This window comes from Phaseolus vulgaris, chromosome 2 (genome assembly GCF_000499845.2).
Source record: "Phaseolus vulgaris cultivar G19833 chromosome 2, P. vulgaris v2.0, whole genome shotgun sequence".
Lineage (NCBI taxonomy): Eukaryota > Viridiplantae > Streptophyta > Magnoliopsida > Fabales > Fabaceae > Phaseolus > Phaseolus vulgaris.
The window spans coordinates 45,613,918-45,637,474 of NC_023758.2; the positions used below are offsets into that span (position 1 = coordinate 45,613,918).

At 33.4% G+C, this 23,557-nt stretch overlaps 4 protein-coding genes across 6 annotated transcripts; 3 read left to right on the top strand and 1 right to left on the bottom strand.

Annotated features, from left to right (window-relative positions):
* The first annotated feature begins 318 nt into the window (after window positions 1-318).
* LOC137812610 (elicitor-responsive protein 3-like) lies at window positions 319-1,903 on the top strand. Its single transcript, XM_068614723.1, has 5 exons — window positions 319-469; window positions 582-647; window positions 716-842; window positions 964-1,078; window positions 1,604-1,903. Exons 1-5 carry the CDS (start codon window positions 403-405, stop codon window positions 1,667-1,669), a joined length of 441 nt encoding a protein of 146 aa, XP_068470824.1. The 5' UTR covers window positions 319-402; the 3' UTR covers window positions 1,670-1,903.
* A 906-nt stretch (window positions 1,904-2,809) lies between these two features.
* Window positions 2,810-9,829, bottom strand: LOC137812611 (methyl-CpG-binding domain-containing protein 13-like). Its single transcript, XM_068614724.1, has 7 exons — window positions 9,489-9,829; window positions 8,661-8,969; window positions 8,457-8,558; window positions 7,410-7,880; window positions 6,636-6,731; window positions 6,271-6,405; window positions 2,810-5,889 (listed from the first exon to the last, which is right to left on the bottom strand). The coding sequence occupies exons 2-7, from the start codon at window positions 8,739-8,741 to the stop codon at window positions 3,097-3,099; spliced, it is 3,678 nt and encodes a 1,225-aa protein (XP_068470825.1). The 5' UTR covers window positions 8,742-8,969; window positions 9,489-9,829; the 3' UTR covers window positions 2,810-3,096.
* A 2,621-nt stretch (window positions 9,830-12,450) lies between these two features.
* Window positions 12,451-15,477, top strand: LOC137812612 (uncharacterized). 3 transcript variants are annotated; one of them, XM_068614725.1, is made up of 5 exons: window positions 12,451-12,566; window positions 12,826-13,074; window positions 13,797-13,928; window positions 14,055-14,171; window positions 14,902-15,477. In XM_068614725.1, the coding sequence occupies exons 2-5, from the start codon at window positions 12,826-12,828 to the stop codon at window positions 15,241-15,243; spliced, it is 840 nt and encodes a 279-aa protein (XP_068470826.1). In that variant the 5' UTR covers window positions 12,451-12,566; the 3' UTR covers window positions 15,244-15,477. The 3 variants fall into 3 exon arrangements, with proteins under 3 accessions (XP_068470826.1, XP_068470827.1, XP_068470828.1); XM_068614726.1 differs by having other exon boundaries at window positions 12,510-12,698; XM_068614727.1 differs by having other exon boundaries at window positions 12,544-12,692.
* Window positions 15,478-16,136: 659 nt separating this feature from the next.
* On the top strand, window positions 16,137-22,863 carry LOC137812613 (stress-response A/B barrel domain-containing protein UP3). Its single transcript, XM_068614729.1, has 11 exons — window positions 16,137-16,321; window positions 16,408-16,510; window positions 16,603-16,730; window positions 16,859-16,998; window positions 17,112-17,180; window positions 17,403-17,541; window positions 17,849-17,911; window positions 17,996-18,039; window positions 18,697-18,798; window positions 18,879-18,931; window positions 22,565-22,863. Exons 1-9 carry the CDS (start codon window positions 16,231-16,233, stop codon window positions 18,781-18,783), a joined length of 864 nt encoding a protein of 287 aa, XP_068470830.1. The 5' UTR covers window positions 16,137-16,230; the 3' UTR covers window positions 18,784-18,798; window positions 18,879-18,931; window positions 22,565-22,863.
* Window positions 22,864-23,557: the final 694 nt, after the last annotated feature.

Genomic DNA, 23,557 nt, shown 5'->3' on the forward strand with positions numbered 1-23,557 from the left:
TAAGAAAAAAGTATAAGATATCGCATAAGTCTCAAATAATAAGAAAAAAATAATGTAATTCGATTGAGTTAATAAATATAAAAAAGATACCGCTTAAGTCACAAATAATAAAACGAAGTTCAGAAGAAAAGAAATCTTAACATTATTTAAAATAGAATAATTTAGTCGCTTAAAAAAATGTTAAATATTGAAAAAAATATCAGAAAAAGAAGAGAATGAAAATAAATAAATAAAAAATAGTAAAATAGTTATGGCTTATATTTATCTGGAAACCGGTGATTGTGTTGTTTCAGTCCTCTAATTAACTACCATGAAATATAAAAAGCATTTGTGTCTCTCTAAGAACCTTTTCTGAAAACTTTTTCTTTCTGATTCTCCATATCTCATTATTCTTCATTCAAGATGCCTCAGGGAACCCTAGAAGTTTCTCTTGTTGGTGCCAAAGGCCTTGAGAACACAGATTATCTTGGTAAGTGCTTATTTACACACACAAATGTTCCATAATCTGTGTCATATTCATCTCAATTTCTAATTTCTTTTCTTTAACATTTTCATCACACATGCACCATCTGATGGAGCAGCTAACATGGACCCTTACGTGATCTTCACGTGTCGCACTCAAGAGCAAAAAAGCAGTGTTGCAACAGGTACACTCATAGATCAAACAAATTTTGAAACATGATTGTTTATTATTATAATCAAATTATGAATGCAGGTAAAGGAAGTAATCCAAAGTGGAATGAAAATTTTGTGTTCAACATTTCTGAAGGCGTTAACGAACTCAGGTTAAAGATCATGGACAGTGATTCCATGTCTGCCGATGATCTTGTCGGAGAAGTTACGTGAGTCTTTTCTCCCTCATTTTTCTCTCAGCTCAAAAAAACTTTATTATTTCTTTTAATTAATTTATTTAAATTGAATTATTTATCTACCGTATCTAATTTTGGTATGTATGTATTATAGCATTTCGCTGGATGCATTGTTCAGGGAAGGGAGTATTCCACCTACTTCATACAATGTTGTGAAGGATAACCACTATTCTGGGGAGATTAGAATTGGCCTCACTTTTAAGCAACGGGTATGAATTGTTCTTTTTTTTTCTTCTTATTTTGTTTATCATGTTTATATATATATATATAGATAATTAATGATGACAAATGCTGATAAATCATTCTCCAACATGTTGTTTATTTATAGTTAAAATTTGTTGTGATCATAAATTTTGATATGTATTACATTTTAAGTTAATTATGGTAAAAACATACCTTTGAGTGTGAATGAATCAGAGGAAGGTTGTTTGTTCATCATTTTCATTATAATATTTATAAATGAAAGTTATATAGAAGAAACAATGAAATTGTACTTGTTTAATACCGGATATTTGTTACATCATTTAATAATTTTATCAAATAATTATATTTCAGAATTTCCTACTAAATTAAAAGATATTATCTTATAGATCATATTTGAAATGTATATTAATTTTAAGATTATTTAATGTCATTGAGATGGGTTCATAAGATTTATGTAATGAATAAAGTGTGTTTCATCTTTGTAGAGTATTAGTTAAAATTTGAGTGTGTTTTGTGGTTGGTTAATGTAGGATCACAGGGAACGCTGCATAGAGGAAGATTTTGGGGGATGGAAGGAATCTGGCTACAGAGACTAAATGTATTTATGGCATTTCTGAGTCTTGAGTACTATTTATTGTGTGAGGAGACATTAGCATTCAGAAGTGATAGAGTCATGTCAAACATATTCTGTAAGAAAAAGAAGAAGCTCAATGTTAAACATTAAATAAGTCTTGCTTAGTATCATGTATCATATACATGAGAAGAACCATTCTCTAATGATGACCAATGTAGTTACAATTTTGATGAAGAAAACTTCAATTTTGGTTCCATCAGGGTACACTCATCATTGTTGTTGTTCTGTCTACATTTAAATTACATGAAAAGCAGATAACCTAATGCCATATTAAATCTTAAATGTGTAATATTTGTTTGTGGGTAAAAGGGAAAGAGAACCTTGATATTTGATATAAGAGTTATTAGCTAATAAAGATAAAGAAAGTAAAAAGAAGATTAGGGTTTAGGGTTTCTTATTATGATGTTTGACAAGAACATCTACGGCTGAATCGTGTGGTAATAAGGTGAGCAAACTCAATGAAGAAGAAGATTGATAGCCATATTAAATCTTAAATGTGTTTTGTGGGTAAAAGGGAAAGAGAACCTTGATATAAGAGTTATTAGCTAATAAAGATAAAGAAAGAAAGTAAAAAGAACATAGTACAAAATCCTTAACTCAACTTAAAGATTATAATGATGTTTGACAAGAACATCTACGGTTGAATCGTGTGGTAATAAGGTCAATGAAGAAGATTGATGGCATTTTGAGGATTAGATTCAATTACAGTATGCATATATAACCTTTATTCCATTTATTTAATAACTGCTATTATTAAACGCCCACATTTTGTTGTTGATTAGGAGTTAGAACCACCCTCCTATTATGACACTGAATTAATAGGGAAAAAAAGCAAATAATAGTTCCAAATCCCAATTCCTAATAAAATATTTAAAAGAGGGTACAATCATTTCTTTATAATTCAAACCAGAGTCACTTCAATAAGAGACCACAAGTCTGTTCCACCAGTTGTGTTAACCAATATTGGTGTTTTTATGGTAGTTTAGTTATGAGCTGGTATAAAATCAAGAAACTAAACAAAAAAATCTCAAAAAAAGGCAAAATTTAAACAGGCAATTGTTAGCGTATGCCTTTCATAGCATTTTCTGATGGGGAAAAAAAATAAGAAAAAATACTAACTAAACCAATTAATAACTTGACAGACAAAGTACGGTCGTTAGATAGTGTGACAACAACAGTTGGACTTGTGTACCTCCTTACTTTGCTTACCTAGATCTTCCTCAACAAACAAAAGCAAAACACTAACCGAGACCTTATGTTCACAATGTATTTACAAATGTCACAAGGAAAGTAAAAGGATGCTTAATGACAAACATTTTGCAGTCTACAAAAGTATAACTACATACCAATAGTAGTTATCCTGGAGGTAGCGCCAAACATCTAACTAGCTTACCTTCTTTGAAAATTATTGTTGCACTGAGAAAAGTGTGTTTGAGGATCAACTCCAGCGAAACCTTGAATGCTTGTTTTTTCCAAGGGTAGGAATGAAGAGCTTACTGATGACTGCTGCCCCGGCATGGACTTAGACCCTGTATCATGGAGAAAGGAGAAATCGCTTTGTGAAAAGCTGGAAGATCTGAAATCTGGCAACAATGAGACACCATCCCTCCGTTCATGATAGTTAGCCGGTTCCGGGAAACATCCTTGGAGTGTTAAATTTTCCTCTACTGGTATCACACCTGTAAGAGTCTTAAATGCAAATTCTAGGCATGGGTCCGACCAAGAATTCATAAACGGTGCACAATACTGTAACTCCGAATTATCGTGGTTTACAGCTCCAGTTTCAATTAGTTGTTGCTCCGTTGTGACAGTTTCACCCTCAACTGCCTGTCCATTTTGCTTTAATGGCTCATGTGCTAGTGTGTTTATATTCGTAGAATGATGCACATGTTGTGTTATGTTTCCAGTGAGACTAGGTTCCCCATCCAAATTCTTAAGTATGTTGTATTGATCAAAATCTCTAGTTGTAAACTTAGGAGCATTTTCATAAGAGGTGGAGCCGGTCCTCAACTCAGGTTGACTAACCATATTAAGCTCCTTATTGTGAGAGGATTGGTTCGAGTTATCATGAACTTCTTGATTGATGTCTGTCACCACACTTCGATGCACTTGCTTATATGGCGGATTATCAAAGCCAGGAGGCAAAGCAGGCATAATGTCTCCACCAGCATCAACTGGAAAAGCACCAGTGAGTGTCTTGATAGCAAATTCTAGGCATGGATCTGACCAAGAGTCCCCAAACGGTAAGGGGAGCTGTGGCTCTGATCTCACATCACCAACATTTTCAGCTTCAACTTTCTCCAATTGTTCCTTGTGATCGGTTTGGGCATCATGTGACTTCTCACTCCGTTTTAATGGTTCTCCAACTACTTCTGTTTTCAAACTATCAGAAACTTGAATAAGTGTAAGCTTGGTTTCTTCCCCGGCATTGTGATAATCAGACACTCCATTAGTTAAAGTAGCAGTGACACTTGGCTCTTCTTTGCATGATTTTCTAGTGGAATATTCAAGAGCTCTTTCAGCAGGCGGTAACTCAGGTTGAAGGCCAGCAAGTCGCTTTGATAATCGCACAGGTACTTTGAGCTCTTTCTTTCTCTTGGGTTTATTAGAACGTACCTGGGATTTTCTATCCCTGCTTCCTGTAACAGTGTCATGTAAATTGTTTTCACTGTCCCTGCTTCCTGTAACAGTGTCAAGTAAATTGTTATCACTGTCCCTGCTACCCATAACAGTGTCAAGTAAATTATTTTCACTGTCCCTGCTTCCTGTAACACTGTCAATCAAAGATTTTTTAATATCGGTTTCAGGGCCTGTAGAAGTGTTTTTTCCGGATTCGTTTTCAACCAGAGTTTTTTGAACATCATTTTCAGGGATTGTAGTGGCGCTACTTCCCTTAACATTGTCAATCAAAGTTTTTTGAAGATCAGTTTCAGGAACTGAAGTGGCACTTCTGCCCATGTCAACTGAAGTGGCACTTCTGCCCATGTCAACTGAAGTGTTTGGAATATCAGTTTCAGGGACTGCAGCGGTGCTTCTTCCCGTAGCAATGTCAACTGAAGCCTTTTGAATATCAGTTTCAGGAACTGCGGTAGTGCTCCTTCCCGTACCATTCTCAACTGAAGCCTTTTGAATATCAGTTTCAGGAACTGCAGTAGTGCTCCTTCCCGTACCATTCTCAACTGACACTTTTTGAATATCAGTTTCAAGGACTGCAGTGGTGCTACTTCCCGTAACATTACCAACTGAAGTGTTTTGAGCATCAGTTCCAGGGATTGTAGTGGCACTTCTTCCTGGAATATTGTTAAACAAAGTTTTTTTAATATCAGTTTCAGCAACGGCACTACTGGTTATATTATCAGCTGGTGGTAACACACCAGTGAGGGCATTGATTGCATATTCCAAGCTTGGGTCAGACCATGAATAGTGATATGCAAAGGACAGCCGAGGTTCTGTTCTCTCATCATCCATCTCTTTTCCACATTTCTCCAGACGAGGTTCAGACTTTCCTCTTTTATTTGCTGACTTTCCATTTATTGGACCAGACTGATTTTGCTGCAATTCCACTTTGGAGTTCATTGACTCATGCTCAATAGCAGCTAATCGTTTTGAAGCACGACGAGGAAGGTGGTGCTCTTTCTTTTTACCTGATTTATTTGATCTGATTTGAATTTCTGGCTTATTGTCTTCTATTTTATCTGTTTCTTGCTCATGTGGTTGTTCTTTAGGAGCTGCTTGGTCCACAGAAATATCAACATCTAGAGTGTTTCTACTGTTCCTCAAGTTTCTTTTTGGAACCTGAGGAGTCTGTTCATTCATCACATTGTTAACCAACTGTACGGATTTACTTCCAGCAAGTCTCGGTGATGATCGCTGACGTACATTGAACTCCTTCCTGATTTTGGATATGCTATGGTTACTGTGATTCTCATTACCATTCTCCATTGTATTCACAGCAACCTCCTTCTCTTGCACATCATCTGCAGAAAGTGCTTTTGCTGATTCCTTCAAGGATTCATTTTTCAAAAGTGCTGAGCTACCTGGGTCAGATGTTTTCTTCAATTCAGATGAGTTTGCAGCTCCATCGTCTAGTGAATGCATCTTTACAACAGAATCACCTATGGGAACAGAAGCAACCTTCGTTGCAGCCTGCTTCAGCTTCCGTCTCTTGGCAGCAGGTGGTGGCTAGATTGAACAAAAGAAGGTATATAAATTATTCTTTATGAATTCTTAGATGCAAACACAAAAATTAATGATTCCGAGACCCACTTTAAGATTGTTCTTTGTTAATCATTCAGAGCTTGGACTACTCATCATATACAATTCTACAACTTTAGACAACTAAATCAACCAAAATTTATAAAGAACACTGTGCAAGTATGCAAATCTTAAAAAAAGATAAATTCTTAACATGCTTGAAATAAGTGAGTCTTAAATCTGACGTGATTAAAAAAATCCCCTAGATTTCAATCACTTATTGACAGCTTGAAGTAAGAACTAATGAATAATAAGAATACTCCATAAAAGCAGCAATGATAATATGGTAGTCATGCAAAAATATCTTACAGTTATGTTGTCTTCATCTTGGATTTGTCTTCTACTTGGCTTAAAGGCACATGACCGAACATCACCAGATTCAAGATACCGCAGTACATCCTTCTTAGAGCGGAATACATATCCACTCACTGGATCAATATAAAACTGTTGGAAGTGTAACGCAATCATAATTTATATAAGCATCAACTTTTGAAAAACTGTAAATGTAGCATGTAACTCAATAAACCAAAACAGATTTATTTGCAACCCTCTTCTCTAAATGGGAGAAGACAATAATCACTTGATTTGAAGGAGAAAAAATGTAACATTACATAAAAATCTATCTTTCTTATAATATGTAAAAAGATATCCTTTTGGGTGAAAAATTTTCATACCGGATCTTTCCGAATGCCCTTGCTGTTCTTTGTAATCTTTAATTCTTTTACCCACCCAGGTGGTAAATCCTCCGCAATAGACTTCTCAATCACAATCTAAAACACCAAAAAGCTTGGAAAATTAAACATAAAACGATGTTACATATATAAGTTATAATTCATAAAAACATTCAATGGACTAAATAAAGGCTCATCCAATAATCAATTTTATAAAAGCAAGGCTATAACATTTATTTGTAAACTTTCTATGTCTTTTGTTTGTAAAAGTGTAAATGTGTTAGCACACAACCCAAGTAGACAAAAGTCGCAGAAGATATGAAATAATTTATTCAACCTGTAAGAAAGAGACAGACTAGGGCTTAAAATTCTTACCATTCATAGTGTTCAACAAAAGAAACACAAGCCAAATTGTTGATGTAAATGTGCAAAGAAACAAATTCATAAACTTGAGGCAATAAGATGAGGCAGTCATTTAAATTTCATGAATGGGGCCATTTTCTTATGTGGGCCACATTCTTTCATGGTTTAAATCTATAACCTTTTCCTCTTGTGGTTGTATTTTCAAGTTAACTTTCATACCATGGTCCTTGTTGCACAATAAATAATCAATAGTCCTGCATTTAGTGTGATTTTGGGTTCATAACTTCATAAGCCATAAATCATCAATCATATACTTAAGATGATAATAAGAAGAATCAATCTTCAATCTAATGATAACATTCATAATTCATTAATAACAAACAGAAAAAAATGCAAGGAAAAAGTGATACATACATCAATTGGAGAATCCATGTTACTGCAATTCTTCTCCTTCTTTGGAGCGCAACTGCTGTCCTTTGCGGAATCCATGTTAGTGCCTATCTTCTCCTTCTTGGATGTGCAACTGTTTTCGATGGAAGAATCCAAGTTACTCCCATCCTTCTCCTTCTTGGGAGCGCAACTGTTGTTTGGAAAATCCATGTTACTGTACTTCTCCTCCTCCTTGGGAGTGTCACTGTTGTCATTTGGAAACTCCATGCTAGTGCTTTTTTTCTCCTTCTTGGAACTGCAGCTCTTGTTGTTTGGAGTCTGCATTTTACTGCATTTCTTCTCCTTGGAAGTGCAACTCTTGTCATTTGGAGTATTTATCTTACTACATTTCTTCCCCTTCTTGGAAGTGCAACTGCTGTCCTTTACTGTTTCGAGATATCGTAATACCTCTGGTTTGGAGAAGAATTTGTATCCTTTCAATGGTTCGATGTAACACTGGAACAAGAAAACATTTTTATAGTGAGAGATAAGTAGCTTTAATAATGTTGAACTGTTGATATTAAGATGCCAGAAAAAAATACCAGTGACAAAGCAAAAACACATAAAATACCACCAAAGATTACAGAATCACATGAGCACATCAATTAAAGAGTGTAGAATTTAGCCTTTTAAGAATAAATATAATTACCATCGTAAAATTAATTGAGCATGATCTTGAAAGATGTAACCTAAAATCCAGCTCATCAATTTAGGACAAATGTCACAAGCCAGACAAATTGGGGAAAACATTAGTAATGCTGTAACCACCATACACTTAAGTCATGCGTGTTATGAAGAATTGAGTTTGAGATTTTCAAGTAAACTTCTGCTACACAATTCTCCAAAAACTATTCATGATTCAAGGCCAGAAACTTGTGAACAGTGCAAGTTATACACTAATAATGTCAACCATACATTAGTGGCAGCAGTAAGTAACTACATGACTAACATCAAGCTGGTGTTTAAGGAGTAATATTAAGTTGCTGACAATCTACAAAAGTAACATCCAAATTAAGAGAATCTATCTCCCACCTTGTATCCTGATCCCATGTGTAAACCACTTTTACGGATTCTGACTTCCATGTTCCAGCCATCAGGTAACCATTCAGGATGTTCGTCAGCTTTTTCTACACTCTGAAATTATCAAAATGAACTAAGTAACAAGTGATAAAGATTTTTCATAAAGTTGGGGTAGGAAAAACCCCAAAATAAAAAATCTTCAAAATTCATACCCACCTGCTGTTTGGAATTAGAATTTGTGTTACTGTCAATCTGTGTATTGGTTTCTTCAGACTTTTCAATATCAGGACTTCCCATTTTCAGAACGTGGGTTATGTTATTAAAGATAAAACAAATTCACAAAAGCCTCAAAGCTCTGTACATCTCCCTTATCCCAATAATCTGTATCCACTGCAAAAAAACTTGCAGTCTGACTCGTTTTATTTAGTCAAGAAAGAGGGATAAGTAACATGCAACACATGTTAGGAGCCACAACTTGCCCACCAAAGTAGACTAAGCCGGATTTTTCCCATCACCGCTGAAACCCTGCAACACAAAACAACTCTCATGAATCATAAGAAAGAAACGGCTTCAATGGACATGCATGTGCCAAAATCAAGAATAACATCAAGAAACAGATTGAACTCATCGAAACACAAACCCAGAACAACCATGAAAATGAGGGCAACCTGGTCAGATAGTTTTTCACTATCTCCCAATCAAACCGAAGATCAAATTTCTTATATGAAGAGAAGAAAGAAAGCAAAAAACATACTTTAGCAAACCATAATCTTTGGTCCTTGGTTGGGAAACACAAAGGGAAAGTACACAAAATAATATAAATGAATCTAGACACAACAGATGCATTGATTTCTACTAAAACCTCATCCAACCCCCACCTCCAAGCCTCCAACCTCTTGCCCCAACAAATCATCAACATATTCGAACAAAATAACAACACCAATCAAAAGTAACAATTACTTGCACACACACAGACGAAGCAAAAACTACCATGCTACATAAACTAAAAATTAAGCTAAAAAAACAAAATTAGGTAGTAGTTACACTGAGAGATGGAGAGAGGAATTGGTGGATCCAGCGATTTTCGAAAGGGTGAAAGTGAAATTGTGGGTTGGCTAAGGAGAAGTGAGGGTATGATAAGAGTTTCGAGGATTGCTTTAGATGCTTTTATTTGTGTCTGAGAATATTTAATCTGAGTCCACGGATCCGCCTCCCATCCCACGTGTTCTATTGAATGAAAGATTGAAATGTAACACACTTTTTGTTTCTCCCAAAATTATTTTTATTTTACTTAAATAAATGTGTTAGGTCAGTTTTTCTCTCACTCACGCATCTCCCAAACACTTTTACTGCATCATTCCACTTTCACTCTTCTTTTTTCTTCCTTCAATCTCTTTTTCAAATGGAAAATAATTGCATGATCCTGTCTTCATTTTTCCTCAATAATATATCTATTAGATTATGCTATAAATAATATGGAAGATTCAGGTAATAAATAAAACTTGTTGCATTTATTTTTATTTGGAATATACCACAACCATTTTTTCCTCCTTTCACCTAAATTTACTCTCTTACTACTACCTCTTTTTAAACATTTTTTTTTTGTATCCTTTGTCTTTTATTCTTAAATTAAAATTTAACGTTGTTGAATCAAATTAATATTTTTGTCATTAAATATCTTTTACAATAGTATATTTATATTATGATGGTGATTCATAAAAAATAGTGTGGAATTTTTTTCTCCAAATACCAATAATACTAATGATTTAATAGCTTCTGATTAAGTTATACGGGCACACACGAGTTGAGTCTATTAAAAAAATTATGTAAATATCATTTCATTATTAAAAAAAAAGTTAAATATGTTTTGGGAAAATTGGTTTTCATACCTTATACAAACAAACATATCGTATATGTGTTTTTAAGTATGAAAATAATTAAAATAAATAATTTTATATATGAAATTGATTTAATTTAAAATTTTACTTTATCAATCAATTTGAAATAAATATACTAAACATCAGTTTATAATCAAAATAATAAAAAGATTTAAAAAATAATTTAATTTTTAAAAAAAAATTAACAATCATTTTAAATACAAACTCATTTTTATTATTTTCTTACTATATATACCTAAATAGTCTAAAATTTTATAGACAAAAATTAAATTTGTGTTATGATATAGGAAAAAAAACATATGTATAGTTAAAAAAATATACACATATTGCATGCATATACTCAAAAGTCACATAAATAAATAGAAAAAAAATATTGAGAAAAATGTTATTACTTCATTGAATAAATTCATCATAAAATATAAATAAATTAATTTTTTCCTGTTTTCATCTTCTAAAGTTAATTTAAACATGGTGATAGTATAAAAATATGAAACTAGCATCTAATTAAAAATCATTATATAAAGTAAGATGGCTAAAGAAGAAGAAAAAAATCACCAAATCAGAAACACGTGGCTAGTCCAAAAAGGGAAGTCACATTGCCAAATAGAGTGATTAATTGAAGTGAGAAACCCACCTGAAAAATGATGTTAATACTTTTAGTCTATATAACTTTTTTAAGAAATCTTGATAGTTGTTTTTTTAATTAGGAATTTATTAAATTGTTAAAAACATATGAAAATGTTAAAAATGCATATTTTGACGTATTATAATGAAAAAATCCATTTTAATGTTGTAACTCCTATTTTTAAAATGTTTGTTATTTTTGTGTTAAATATTTTTTTTTATATACTATAACACAATTTTTTTTTCTTGATTCAAACTTTATATCATTGAGGTATTTATAGTAAAAAAATAGTTGAAATTATCATTTTATATGTAAAATGATTGTTTATTTTTTAAAAAATTTGTTGTTATTTTGATGATGTCTATGAAAAATAGTTTCAATGGGTTGATGAAGTTGAAACATAAATTGAATCCATTAAAAAAAAAAAAACTTATTCAGATCATTTTTATACTATAAACACCTATGTGATTTAAAGTTTGAAGTAAAGACGAAAACAAATTTTGTGTTATAATACTTAAACGGAAAAACATATTTAACTTTTATTTTTAATAACACAAAACATAAAAAAAATTATATAGTTAAACAAGTTTTACTTTTTATTTGGTTAAAAATCTTTAACTTTTGTATCTATAACATTTAGGTGTTGAATTAAGGATTATAGTTTGAAAATGTATGTTTTTGCAAACTAAGAACAAGAAAGATGAAATATTTAAGTTGAAGATAAGTATTTAAATAAGTTATAACAACTCTTATCTCTTTTGTATGGATGTATTTAAATTTTACCATTTCAACTTTTAATTATTTTATACTGATAAGTGTGCCAACAATGTATTAAAAAACAAAATTCACTTTAAATTATACTTTACTAAAAAGTTATAAAATAAATTGTTTTTTAACTTATAATTGAATTTCTATATGAAAGTCAAACAAATCCTATCTCATTTTCTATATAAACCAATTATTCTCTCTTCACTCTTTTACTTACATAATGCACCATATTCGAAAATGGTAATACAATAAAAGTAGCTATTGCAATTTTAATATAAATTTACACTCACAAAAAATCTAATAAATAAGTATGTTCAATTTATTAATTGATTTATCTTCTCAAATTTTAATGAATTATTAATTTTCTCTCTCTAATGTGTCTTTAAATTAATTGCTCTTTCTTACTTAAAATAAAATTTATAAGTATGCAAAGGAAGCATTAAAGAAAAAATAAATAATTAAATATTTACTAAAAATACAGGTATATTTTTTTCTTTCACATAAATTTATAATTTATATCACTTCTTTTATATTATTTTCATTCAAAATGATAATTACACACCAATTACAAATAATATATATATATATATATATATATTTTATAAATATTAAATCTTAATTTTTAAAATAAAATAATATAATAAAAAATTTGGACACAGTGCACGTGCTTCCCATTAGGATGTATTAAAAAAAGTGAAATTATTTTATTAAAATTGTTTTTCAAAATTGCTATTCTTAATATGTTGGTGTTGTTGTGTTGTGGATAGTGGCTGACTCCAATCCAACCAAAGCAAAGTGAGTAACCGCAAAAAGTCTTTGCTTCCATTCACGGTTAGCTTCTCTCTCTCAACTCTCTGCTTTCCCTGCAACAAGATTAGGGCATTCAAAACTCAACACTCACTTCCCCAAAAGCTTCTTCTTTTCTACTTCCCTTTTGGACGCTATCACTTTCTCCCTGTTAGGGTTTTTTTTCTTTCCAATTCCCCCTTCTCTGTTCTCAATTTGCACACTCAACTTGAGTTTTACACTCTTGGTGCTGCGAATTTCAAACTGAGTAACGTAACCGTCGTTCGTGTGTTTCGCTTTTCAGATGGCGTTGCAGGAGAGGTTGGACAAGTTCAAGAAGCAGCAAGAAAAGTGCCAAACGACACTGTCAAGCATTGCAGCAAGCAAGGCCGCAGCAAGCCAAAAATCTGCCGCGCATGGCTCGGCCAATGGAAGAAACGCGCCCCCTGCGGTTAAGTTTTCGAACGACACGGAGAGGCTTCAGCATATTAACAGCATACGTAAAGCCCCTGTGGGTGCTCAGATGAAGCGTGTTATTGATCTCCTTCTGGAGGTACCTATCCAATTTGCCTCCAACTGTATTGGTCTTTGTTTCATCGGGTTTGTGGTTTTATTCTCATTCTTTTATGGTACTAGTGATGGATAAGTCACCCTCATGATAGAAAAATAAAAAATGGAGTTTTTCTTGGCACTTGCATGCTTTGGGTTGTCTGCATGTTAAGTCCTGTTTGGATAAACATGTCAACTGACACTTGACATTGTTTGGATAAATTTCTCAAAAAAAACTTGGGCATGTCAATTAAACTTCTCAAGAAACACTTAGGTATTGTTTGGATAAATTTAAAATTAACTTTTGAATAAGTTAGAATTATCTTATGCATAAGGTAAAACCAACTTTTGGAGAAGTTAAATTAGAGAATTTCTATAAAATGAAGTGTATAAGTTGATTTTAACTTATTGGAGAAGTTTAATTCATTTTATCTTTTTCTTTTAATTTTCTACTACTTTTAATTTAGAAATTTGTCCAAATTAGGTTTCAGTTTTAAATTTCAAATCTGTGTTCCTAAATCACCGATGAGGAGATTTTTTTTCCGTAATAGTCCACCGGATGTGTATAATATAACCATAAGAATCTACAGGACATGTATAACCACGCTTTTGTTTCAGCCTTCTTGAAGTTAATTTGTGGCTAATGAATCTGAAATGGTGATTGATGCTGTCTAAGGTTGATGGATTTGTTTTATCATTCTCTTATCTTTATGTGTTTGCCGACAGACGAGACAAGCTTTAACACCGGAGCAAATAAACCAGGCATGCTATGTTGACATAAAGGCTAACAAAGATGTCTTTGAGAATCTTAGGAAAAACCCAAAAGTGAATTATGACGGCCTACGATTCTCTTACAAGGTTACTTTTATTCACGCACCTACATGATATATCTGTACTACTGTAGTTCTTAACATTCATTTATGCGGATGATCCTTTAGAAAATAACATGTTCCTCTTCTTTTGTTGTTTGCTTTTGGTCTGTAGTCAAAGTATGGTCTTAAGGACAAAACAGAACTTCTTCAACTGATACGCAAGTATCCTGAGGGCCTTGCGGTTATTGACTTAAAAGATGCTTACCCCACTGTGATGGAAGACTTGCAGGTAAAATGACTTTTATTAGATCCCCCCATTGAGCATTTCTTGGTATTGATTTTCCGGGACACTGGTTGTTTTTTCCTAGACTAGATATATGTAATAATTTCTTTTACATTTGACTCATGTCTACATAATGTATTTTGGAGAAACATGAATGCACGTTGGTCCGTTTGTAAATTTATTTTGCCACTTTCTCCTAACAATTATACTATAGCATTTAGGTTAGTACCGAGGCAATGAAACCATTTTTTTAATCAGTCATTAGAAAACCTTGCTGTCAAAGGTGCCGCTAGCTTGAGTGCAGTTCAATCTTTCCTGATACACATATTGGGTTTGGACTTTGGAGCTGTGTTAACGGGCAGAATTTCAGGTGTTCTTACTGCAGGAGTTCAATTTGAAGGCCATCCTGCCTAGTAGTATAAAAAAACACGTTGAAATTTTCCTCCTTGCATTTCTCTGCATCTGTTTTGTCTTTCCTTTTGTATTTTTTTCCAAGATCATTGACCTTGCTTATTTTCTTATTGAGGTTTATGCTGACATATCAATGGATATCTTGTTTGCTTTTTAACAAAATATGTAAATAAGGATAGAACCATTTGATGAAGTGGAATTAAAATGACTTCAATTAGATGACTTGTAGTGCTAGTTAATGTTTTTGCACAAATTGCAGAGTCAAAATGTTGAAAATAAATGTTTTTATCATGGAATAGGACCTTATAGACCTTTCGGTTTGTAGGCTTTGAAAGCTGCAGGGCAGATTTGGCTGCTGTCCAACTTTGATTCACAGGAAGACATTGCCTACCCTAACGACCCCAAATTGCACATTAAGGTTGATGATGATCTAAAACAGCTTTTCCGGGGTATTGAATTGCCTCGTGATATGATTGATATAGAGAAGGATCTTCAAAAGAATGGAATGAAGCCCGCCACCAACACTGCAAAGAGGAGGAGTGCAGCACAAATTCAAGGCATTTCTTCCAAGCCCAAGCCTAAGAAAAAGAAGAGTGAAATCAACAAGAGAACGAAGCTGACCAATGCCCATCTTCCAGAGCTTTTTCAAAACTTGAACAATTCCTGATTAGCTCTCAACTAGTGTTGTATTAGTTCAAATAGACAATGTATCAGACAGCCTATAAACTAGATTATTAGACTGAAATAGTCAGGAGGTTCTTGCTGCTCTTTCCTACTCTTATTTGTTTAGAATTTTTATTTTTTATTTTATACATCAAGGCTGTAGCTGACGGACTGTTGTGATCTGTAACAACTGGTAATAATTTGTGAATCCTTGTATATTAAAACCATGTTATATTCATTTTCCTAGTCTTGTAACTTTCTATACATCAATTAGTAGATCGAAAGTTCAATTCTTTTATTCAACTCTACAAGTGAAACAAAGCATTTCTTTGCAGTATAAACTACCCAATGTTTCAAAAGTGGGTTTGTTTGAAACACCCGGATCTCCACTTAAGCCTGCAACAGTCCTATATGTAGTTCTGGACTTCAATTGTGATCATGCTTAGTAATCAAAATTAGCACTGATTACAGGTTGCAGACAGAGGCCAGATTCCCGAGTACAAAGCAAGCTGTGAAAATACCTACAATACTTGCAAACCCCGGTATAAAAACAAACCAACAAAATATCTATTCTGCTGATACATTTTTTTGTGTCAGCCCACCTAGAAATGAAAGGAAAAATAGACTATGAATGCTAATGTACGAGGGAGATTAATTAAAAAAAAGGATGGTGAATTGTGATAGAATGACAGTGAAGATGTTGGTAAAATAACTATAATAAAAATTATGATGTATAAAAATTATTGCTTCATAGGTGTAAATTTGAATGTTGTGTAAAAAGTTTTTAAATGAATAAATGAGAGAGAGAGAGAGCAACAGAAAGTGTAGTTCACTTAAAATGTAAGGCGCCAAATTTTGCGTGGTATTTAAATGAAAGGCGTTGGTTTTTCCCAGTCCACCCATTTTTTTTTCCAGCCAATTTGTTGCTTTTGTGATAAAATAAAACTCAGTGTCGATTTTATCGGAGAAGAGAAGCGCAAAGCTGAAGGAAATGGGTTTTGCGATGCAATGGTCAAGCTATGGCTCTTGTGTTTCTCTTTCTATCCCTCATCGGTTCCCCCAAGCCCTTCTATCTTTTCACGGTCTGTGAATTTCCCCCTTCAACTCTCAATTCCATTGATCTTCATTTTTTTAACCCTTATCACATCAATTCCAATTTCTTTTCCAGCTTACCACTGGAACCGATTCCAGACTGCGCCAAAGAATCAAAGGATAACGGTTCTTTGTGGCGCCGACCACCGAAGCTCCAGCCTAGGTTCTGAGAGGAAAAGGTCTCTGCTGCCATTCATTGTTGCACTTCCAATTTTCATCTTCTGGATTTTCTCCTTTTTTATATGAATATCAATGTTTCAATTTCTCGTAGAAAAATCGTGGAACACGTTTGTCTGCTGAAAGCAAAGAAGGATTTATCAGAAGAGGAAGAGAACGACATGCTCGATTACTTGTACACTACGCAGTACCAAATGAGTGGTGTTGTTGCAATTTCATTAGGTGGAGCGGCGTACATCATATGCATTCCCTAATTACGTACCTTTATCTACCGTTGCTTTAAATTAACCCCCCTACGTGTGATCTAGTGTTAGTTCCTTTTGTTGCCAATGACCTTGTTGATTCTTTAGGGCGCATTTCTGCTCCAAATCCAGAGCGTTACACGCATGCAATGTTTATGCGGTTTCAGAAGAAGCAAAATCTTGAAAAGTTTTATGAGAATCCCTTTTACTTGAAGGTTCTCAAGGATCATGTACTGACTTACTGCCATGTATGCACCAACATGTAAACACCGATTCTCTGTTTCCTTATTTTACGGTTATTGCTGCGTGAACCTCTGGGTGTGAGCAGTTTAACTTGGTTTTCATTTGATTTATGTTTCAGGGATTAGTCGATGTGGATTTTGAATCGGAAGTGGATGATGAGATGCTTTCTATATTTCGCAAAGGAGAGGTTGGGCTATAAATTAAAGGGTTGTTCATTAAATGTTGATTTGACCATAAGCTAGGGCCACAAATTCTATTCACATTAGAAACTTTGAAAGGAAACGGACATAAATGCATCTATGTTGTCAATATTTGCTCTTGTACATTTTAGGTTAAGGTGTCGCTTTTTTGTTCATATCTCATTACGTATGTCACGTCCTGTTTCTGATTCTTGCAATGTATATACCAGGAGTTCAACCATGGAGTGGAGTTTGTGCTTCTAATATCATTTAATGAGGCTGCCCTTGGTAAGCAGGCTGAGCATGCATTGGCCTCTCTGGCATCGGTGATGTCTGAATCTCCTTCCTTGATAGTTCAATTTACTCTAGGTAAGCTTCCAGTACCACCATCACTTATACAGTTGTTTCCTTCTTAATTTTCTTGTTCTGTTGGCTCATCAAAAGTTAAAAAATTTCACAATAGAATAGTATGAAAGTTAGGGTGAGCTTTGGCACAATGGAAAGGTTACTGCCTAGTAACTAAGAGATGGCGGGTTCAAATATTGAAACAACCTCTGTGCTTGACCCCACTTGGTGGGAGTGCAGTTGGTTGCACTGTATAAAATAGCACGAAGAATATCCTTTTCACTGAATTTTGATTTGTAACTGCCTAACTGGGTTATTACTATATTGCCAGGTTTGAATTTTAGTCCAAGCTCTAAGGAGTATACTCACGGAGTTGTGATACGATTTCGATCAGGTAATCTAAGTCTCATGATCTTTAGCATCTGTTTTCGTTTCAGTACAGCACTGGTACTGATTGATGATGACATTTCTTCTGCAGTTGAGGCATTTGAGATATTTATAAACAGCAAAGAGTACAAAAATGTAAGAAACCTTTTATTGTTTCTGACACATTTGGATTTGGGCTGTTATTTTTCTTACAGATTTTGGTCTAAAGTAGCGTGTATTGTATTTTAGAGACGATTATAATTTCATCTCCATGCCACACTTTAAACAGAAAACGTATCTGAATGTATTCTTTTTCTGTAAACAATATAATTATAAATTTTGCTTGGGTTTGTGTTGTCGTTTTCTCTAGGTAAATGACAATTGTAATTAGTTGGGTGACGGTCATTTTTAGGTTTCTTTGAGAATGGGTTTTCGGAGGGAAATGGAAGAGAGGTTAAATTTTTCATTTCTAATAAATATTTCTAATTTGATACCTTTTTTTAAAGTAAATAACGTAAAATGATAGATTAGTATAATTTTTCTTTTACCCTTCGCTTGTTTAAGTGTACATTATATATTCCCTTAATTTAAAATTGAAAATTTTTGCTTGAGTACATGAAGTACATCATATATTGCCCTTTTGAGTTTTTCCATTTTGATAATTTCAACTTAATAAGATGAATTTCTAATGAGCAAATTTGAATATAACTTCATGATGTAAGTGTATTTAAAAAACTAAACTATTACCACTGTAACCATATCTTGGGAAAATGCACAGCAAGGTTCTAAGTTATCTTTGAATTTGAAAAACAGGTATGGCATTCTAAGTTCCAGCCTATCGCTCACAAATCTTTGTCTCTTCATTTTTCTGTTGATCCTGTGGGAACTGAAATTATGTAGCGAGGATGTTTTATGGTAAGTTTTTACAATTCACTCACTTGGCTTATGTGGAAGGGAGATTCATATTTCACATATTTTATGCCAAATGTTTGCAGGTTGTCAACAAGAGATGCGGCTTGGTTTTCTCTTTTTAGAAACAAGGGTGAAGGTTATTTCCTACCTTTTGTTTTCCCTTTGTTTTTTGCCATGAATTATGAATATAGTATAGGTGTCCACTTAATTGCCTCAGTTTTTTTGTTTATTTATACATTTGCATGTAAAATTGTGCATTTTGCCAAAGTCCTTCTTTATACATTTTGCCAAACTTAATTCCATCTTTATATTGCTTTGCCAAAGTATTACATGGTACTTTTTTTTCTCCGGTAAAAATTGTTGCATAATTTCAATACTGGTCTATGGACATATGCTAAACTATCAGCTATTTATCAGTTAAACCACTACGAGTCAACGAAAATAGTATTGAAACTCCCTGTGAGGGGAGGACTTGGATGGGTGATCTTGAGATAAGAGTCTATTCAGAAGATACATTGTTTTCCCCCACCAACCACACCAAAAGATTCCCTTTTTATCAATTTATAACAATATTGCATTAAATTTTTTATTTAATTTTTTTTCATTATTGTTGAGGGTTTGGTTTTTAACCGAGATAATAATATTGTGTAATCCATGTAGTCAATCTCATCTAGCGAGATAGGTTGTTGACAAAGATTGAGTAAATATTCATGCATGTCTACTGTTACCTTCGCTGTTAGCACTTACCATTTTGTTATGTTCCCAGCAAGCACATCAAATGGTATAAGCAGTGAAATGAAAAGTCCAAATATGTGTTTTCCTGAAAGACTTGCACAATAATTACGAAATTTACAATTTCTTACTACCTAGACTAATTAATTTATGAAATATTGCTATAGAAGAGATTAATGACTATTTAGGAGTCACTAAGAGCTAAAATAATAAAGACAAGTAAATACTAACGAGGCTCGTGCAAACAATATGAAAATGTTGGGGTTGGATTTCACTAAACACCATACTCTTCTTGCATTTCTCCATTTTGAGATTAAAAGAAATGAGAATTTGGGTTGGCAGCTGGGCTTTTATTCTTAACCTCGGGAAATCTGAGTTCTCCAGATTGAGCTTTAGAGTAACACTTAAGGATGATAAATTTGACTTTGAAAACTCAATTTGTTTCCACTATGAGTTTCACTTTATCTTTCAAAAGCTTTATTGTCAAAGTCCTGCAATCTTGTTACGGAGACTTCTTTTACTGCTATTTACTGGCATGTGAGTGAAAGAAATTGGGGGAAACTACCAAAATCTAAGTAAATATCAATCTTGAAAGAAAAATGATATTTAGTCATAATTTCTTTTACAGTCACCTTATTATGTTTCTTTCTTTCATTGTTCATATTTTAGTCAGAAGTTCCCTTTTAGCATACCTTCTACCACAAATTATTCAGATTCCCAACCCGAGAATTACACAGGTCATAGAGAATTTTAAACATAATTTTTGTTTGCAAATTTTCAAGAACACTTTATTCTTTTGGATAAATGTCTGCATAGTTCATTATTTTTCCATTGAATCAAAGTACAATTTCTGTCTTTAGAAGACTTGGACGATGATGCTCAAGAACTATCCATTCTACATCTTTAATGGGAAACTAAAAAATATTTTACACCAGAAGCCTGCAAAAACTTGTATAACTTGACAAGCAGCAGATTGATAGATAGTTGATCAGTTATGAAGGGGGTTTGGACCCCCTGGAACATCTCGTAGGGAAACTCCATAAAGTGGGTGGACCTTTTCTGTGCTAGGTCCCTGTTGTGTCTTTGTATAGAAATGCCATGAGATTGAGAGCCGTTGAGAAGAGGTGCTTTTTTCTTTTTGCTTGATTTCCTTATTCATCCATCTGCCGGCCTTGCAGCAACTTGAGAGCTGGCTAAGCATCAGTATAGTCATTAAGATCAGAAGTGAGAGCCTTGAATATTGAACTGCCATCACTGCAGTCTTGTGAGTTGTGAGAAACATAAAATACCAACTAACACAGTAATAAAGAGAAAGCCTGAATTTAGTTATTCTCTTATGCAGGACAGTTTATTGTCCCTTTATACGAGGTCAGGGAAGAATTAGAGAAGATAGAGCCAAAACTAAATTGATTTCAGTGAAATGGCCAAACTGCCCACTGACCATAAATGGATTTGCTGTCCGACCATTGCTGGACTAGTTGACAAAACAGAATCAAGATTAAGCAATTGTGCTTGTTTCAGGCACAGTTGCGTGTGTTCACTTATTTTGATTCAGGTCATTTAGTTGGAATTTCACTCTGATGATTCAGATAACTTTCGGAATAGCCGGGAGGATATAATTAGATACTTCTGCATTAAACTTGAACACATGATTAATAAAAGTTGTGCTTTTAAATTATTGTTCAAGAAAGCTGGAGTCCTCTTTGGTCCTTTTATTACTCTGGTGGAGTGCCAAAGAAAAATACTGCTTAGAAAAAGGATGTGACAGTTGACTTTTCTATCAATTGGGTCTATTATGGCGCTCATTTAGAGTTTTGTAATTTAATCGTGTGATAATAATTGCGAAGACTTGTGCATGCTTTCACATACACCCTGTTCTTGGATTAGAATGACAGGTAGTGTTGGTAACATTTTCCGATTTAAATTTTGTCTTTCCTCGTCTGCTCTGGCCACTAATCTAGTATTATTGATAATCAGAAGGGATATTTAACTATTTCTTAATTCGTGAGACCTTCGATTGGTTTCCTCAGGAACCTCATCTAGTCAATACCAAAATCATAGTACTGATGCAAAAGCAGCTGTCTGGTTGCTCTTGCTCTTCCAAGTCATTTCGTAGTCTCAATTATGAGCGAACTGTTGAAGAATGGGGTCCCTGATAAGAAATCAAAAGAGAATGGATTTTTGAATTCCTTGTCTCAATCTTTTTATCCTCATCTGGTATATCTAGTAGGTATGCTTTCAAGCACCATTACTTGTGAAGTTGGCTACCTTCGAGTCAATGAAAGAGATAAATGGGTTGTCATAAGTTGATGCTTCTGAGTGTAGCAACTGTTTTGCACAGAAGGTCGTGGCTAAAACCACATTAATGAGGGCCCGTTTGGCGCATGTTCTAATTGACTAGACTTATTGGGGTTGGAATTTCATTGTGCACTAAATAAATACATAAATAAAACTAGGGTCATTCTCAATCATCTGTCTCTTTGATGAGTGTACAAGTATAAACCTGCACCGACGGTAGAAGTTGAATCATGCCAGCAGTGGTTAGGACTTGGACATTATCCGCATGTATTGAATATGTTCAAATCTAAAGGTCACGATGAATGATGATATAAATTAGTAGTGACTGTTTTTGGACGGAACCCAAACCTATGTGCTTAATCACCTGGAGCCTCTTCCATTTGAACATTTTATACTTTAATTGAAGATCGTCAGGAAAATTCAAATAGTGTTAATTATTAGCTGCTTCTCTCTTTGTTACTCCAGTTTTATGAGTTCCTTTTATTTTAACTATATTTTTAATGCCTGAGTTGTATAATGCGCTTATATTGGGACAGGACAAGAGATTTGTCCAAACAAGTTTTGCTTGTTCAAACTTCAATTTACCCAAGTTGAAGAACTCATTTTCTGGGTTAATTGAAAAGCAAGTAGGCACTTACATTGGTGCTAAATAAATTGTCAGCTTGATTATCGTGATTTATGACTAGTTAACTTTTTCTTAATCACCACGATCACATCTCTGGGTTTTTGATTCTTACAGGTTGAGTTTATTGTGATTATGCTGTGCTGTTACATGTCTCTTGTTGCATCCTAACGGGGATACCAATTTGACTCCTGAATAACAAGGTGGACCCAGGATCAGTTTAATATGGCCACGGTTATTTAGGTCAAGGTGATTTCGTGTTGAACAATGTAATGGTCCCATAATAGTACTCGTGGGGGTGCAGGACAAACGTCAAAACAGATAATTTAACATTCTTTTTCTGTTGTTGATGTTGACAATCTCTATTTTAAAGATACTTCAAATCTTAATTTAAGTGGTTAACAATTTGTCTAAAACTTTTTATTTTGTAAAATCTTAAACTTTGATATAATTGATAAGAGACTGCTTTCCTTGTGACTTTCAAATATTTTATTATATTTGAGAAACCTAAATTCTTTTTCATTTAGGACCTGGTTGGATCTAGAAGTGGAAAAGCAGAAACAGAAAGAATACAGAAAGCTGGAAAAACGAAAAATAAATCATTGAAAAACATAAAAAATAAGATAGTTTATCTTAAACTATTTTCTTAATTTTGAAGAGATTTGAAGATTTTTATAAGATTTTTTTACACTTCCTCTCAACCCAAACAAATAATAAAAATAAATGAAATTAAAATAATAATAAAATTAAAATTATTAAATAATTTTAATAATTTAATAATAATTTAATAATAAAATTATAATTTGTTAACATTTTATAAATACATCATTTTATAATTCTTTTTAAATTTATTATATCTATCATGTTTCTCACAATTTTTCACTTATATATTTTTTAATCCAAACCATATTACTTTTTATTTTCTTTGCCTTCTTTTTAACTCTCTCAATTTCATTCTTCAATCCAATCCAAAACATTAAAAAACCTAAGAGATTGTACACAGATGTTTCCTTTAATAGAAATTCTAAATTTTTATTTATTTATAAAATTATTACAAAATGTTATCACACTTGTATATTTATTAACAAATGATGTTGGCTGGTGGATGTA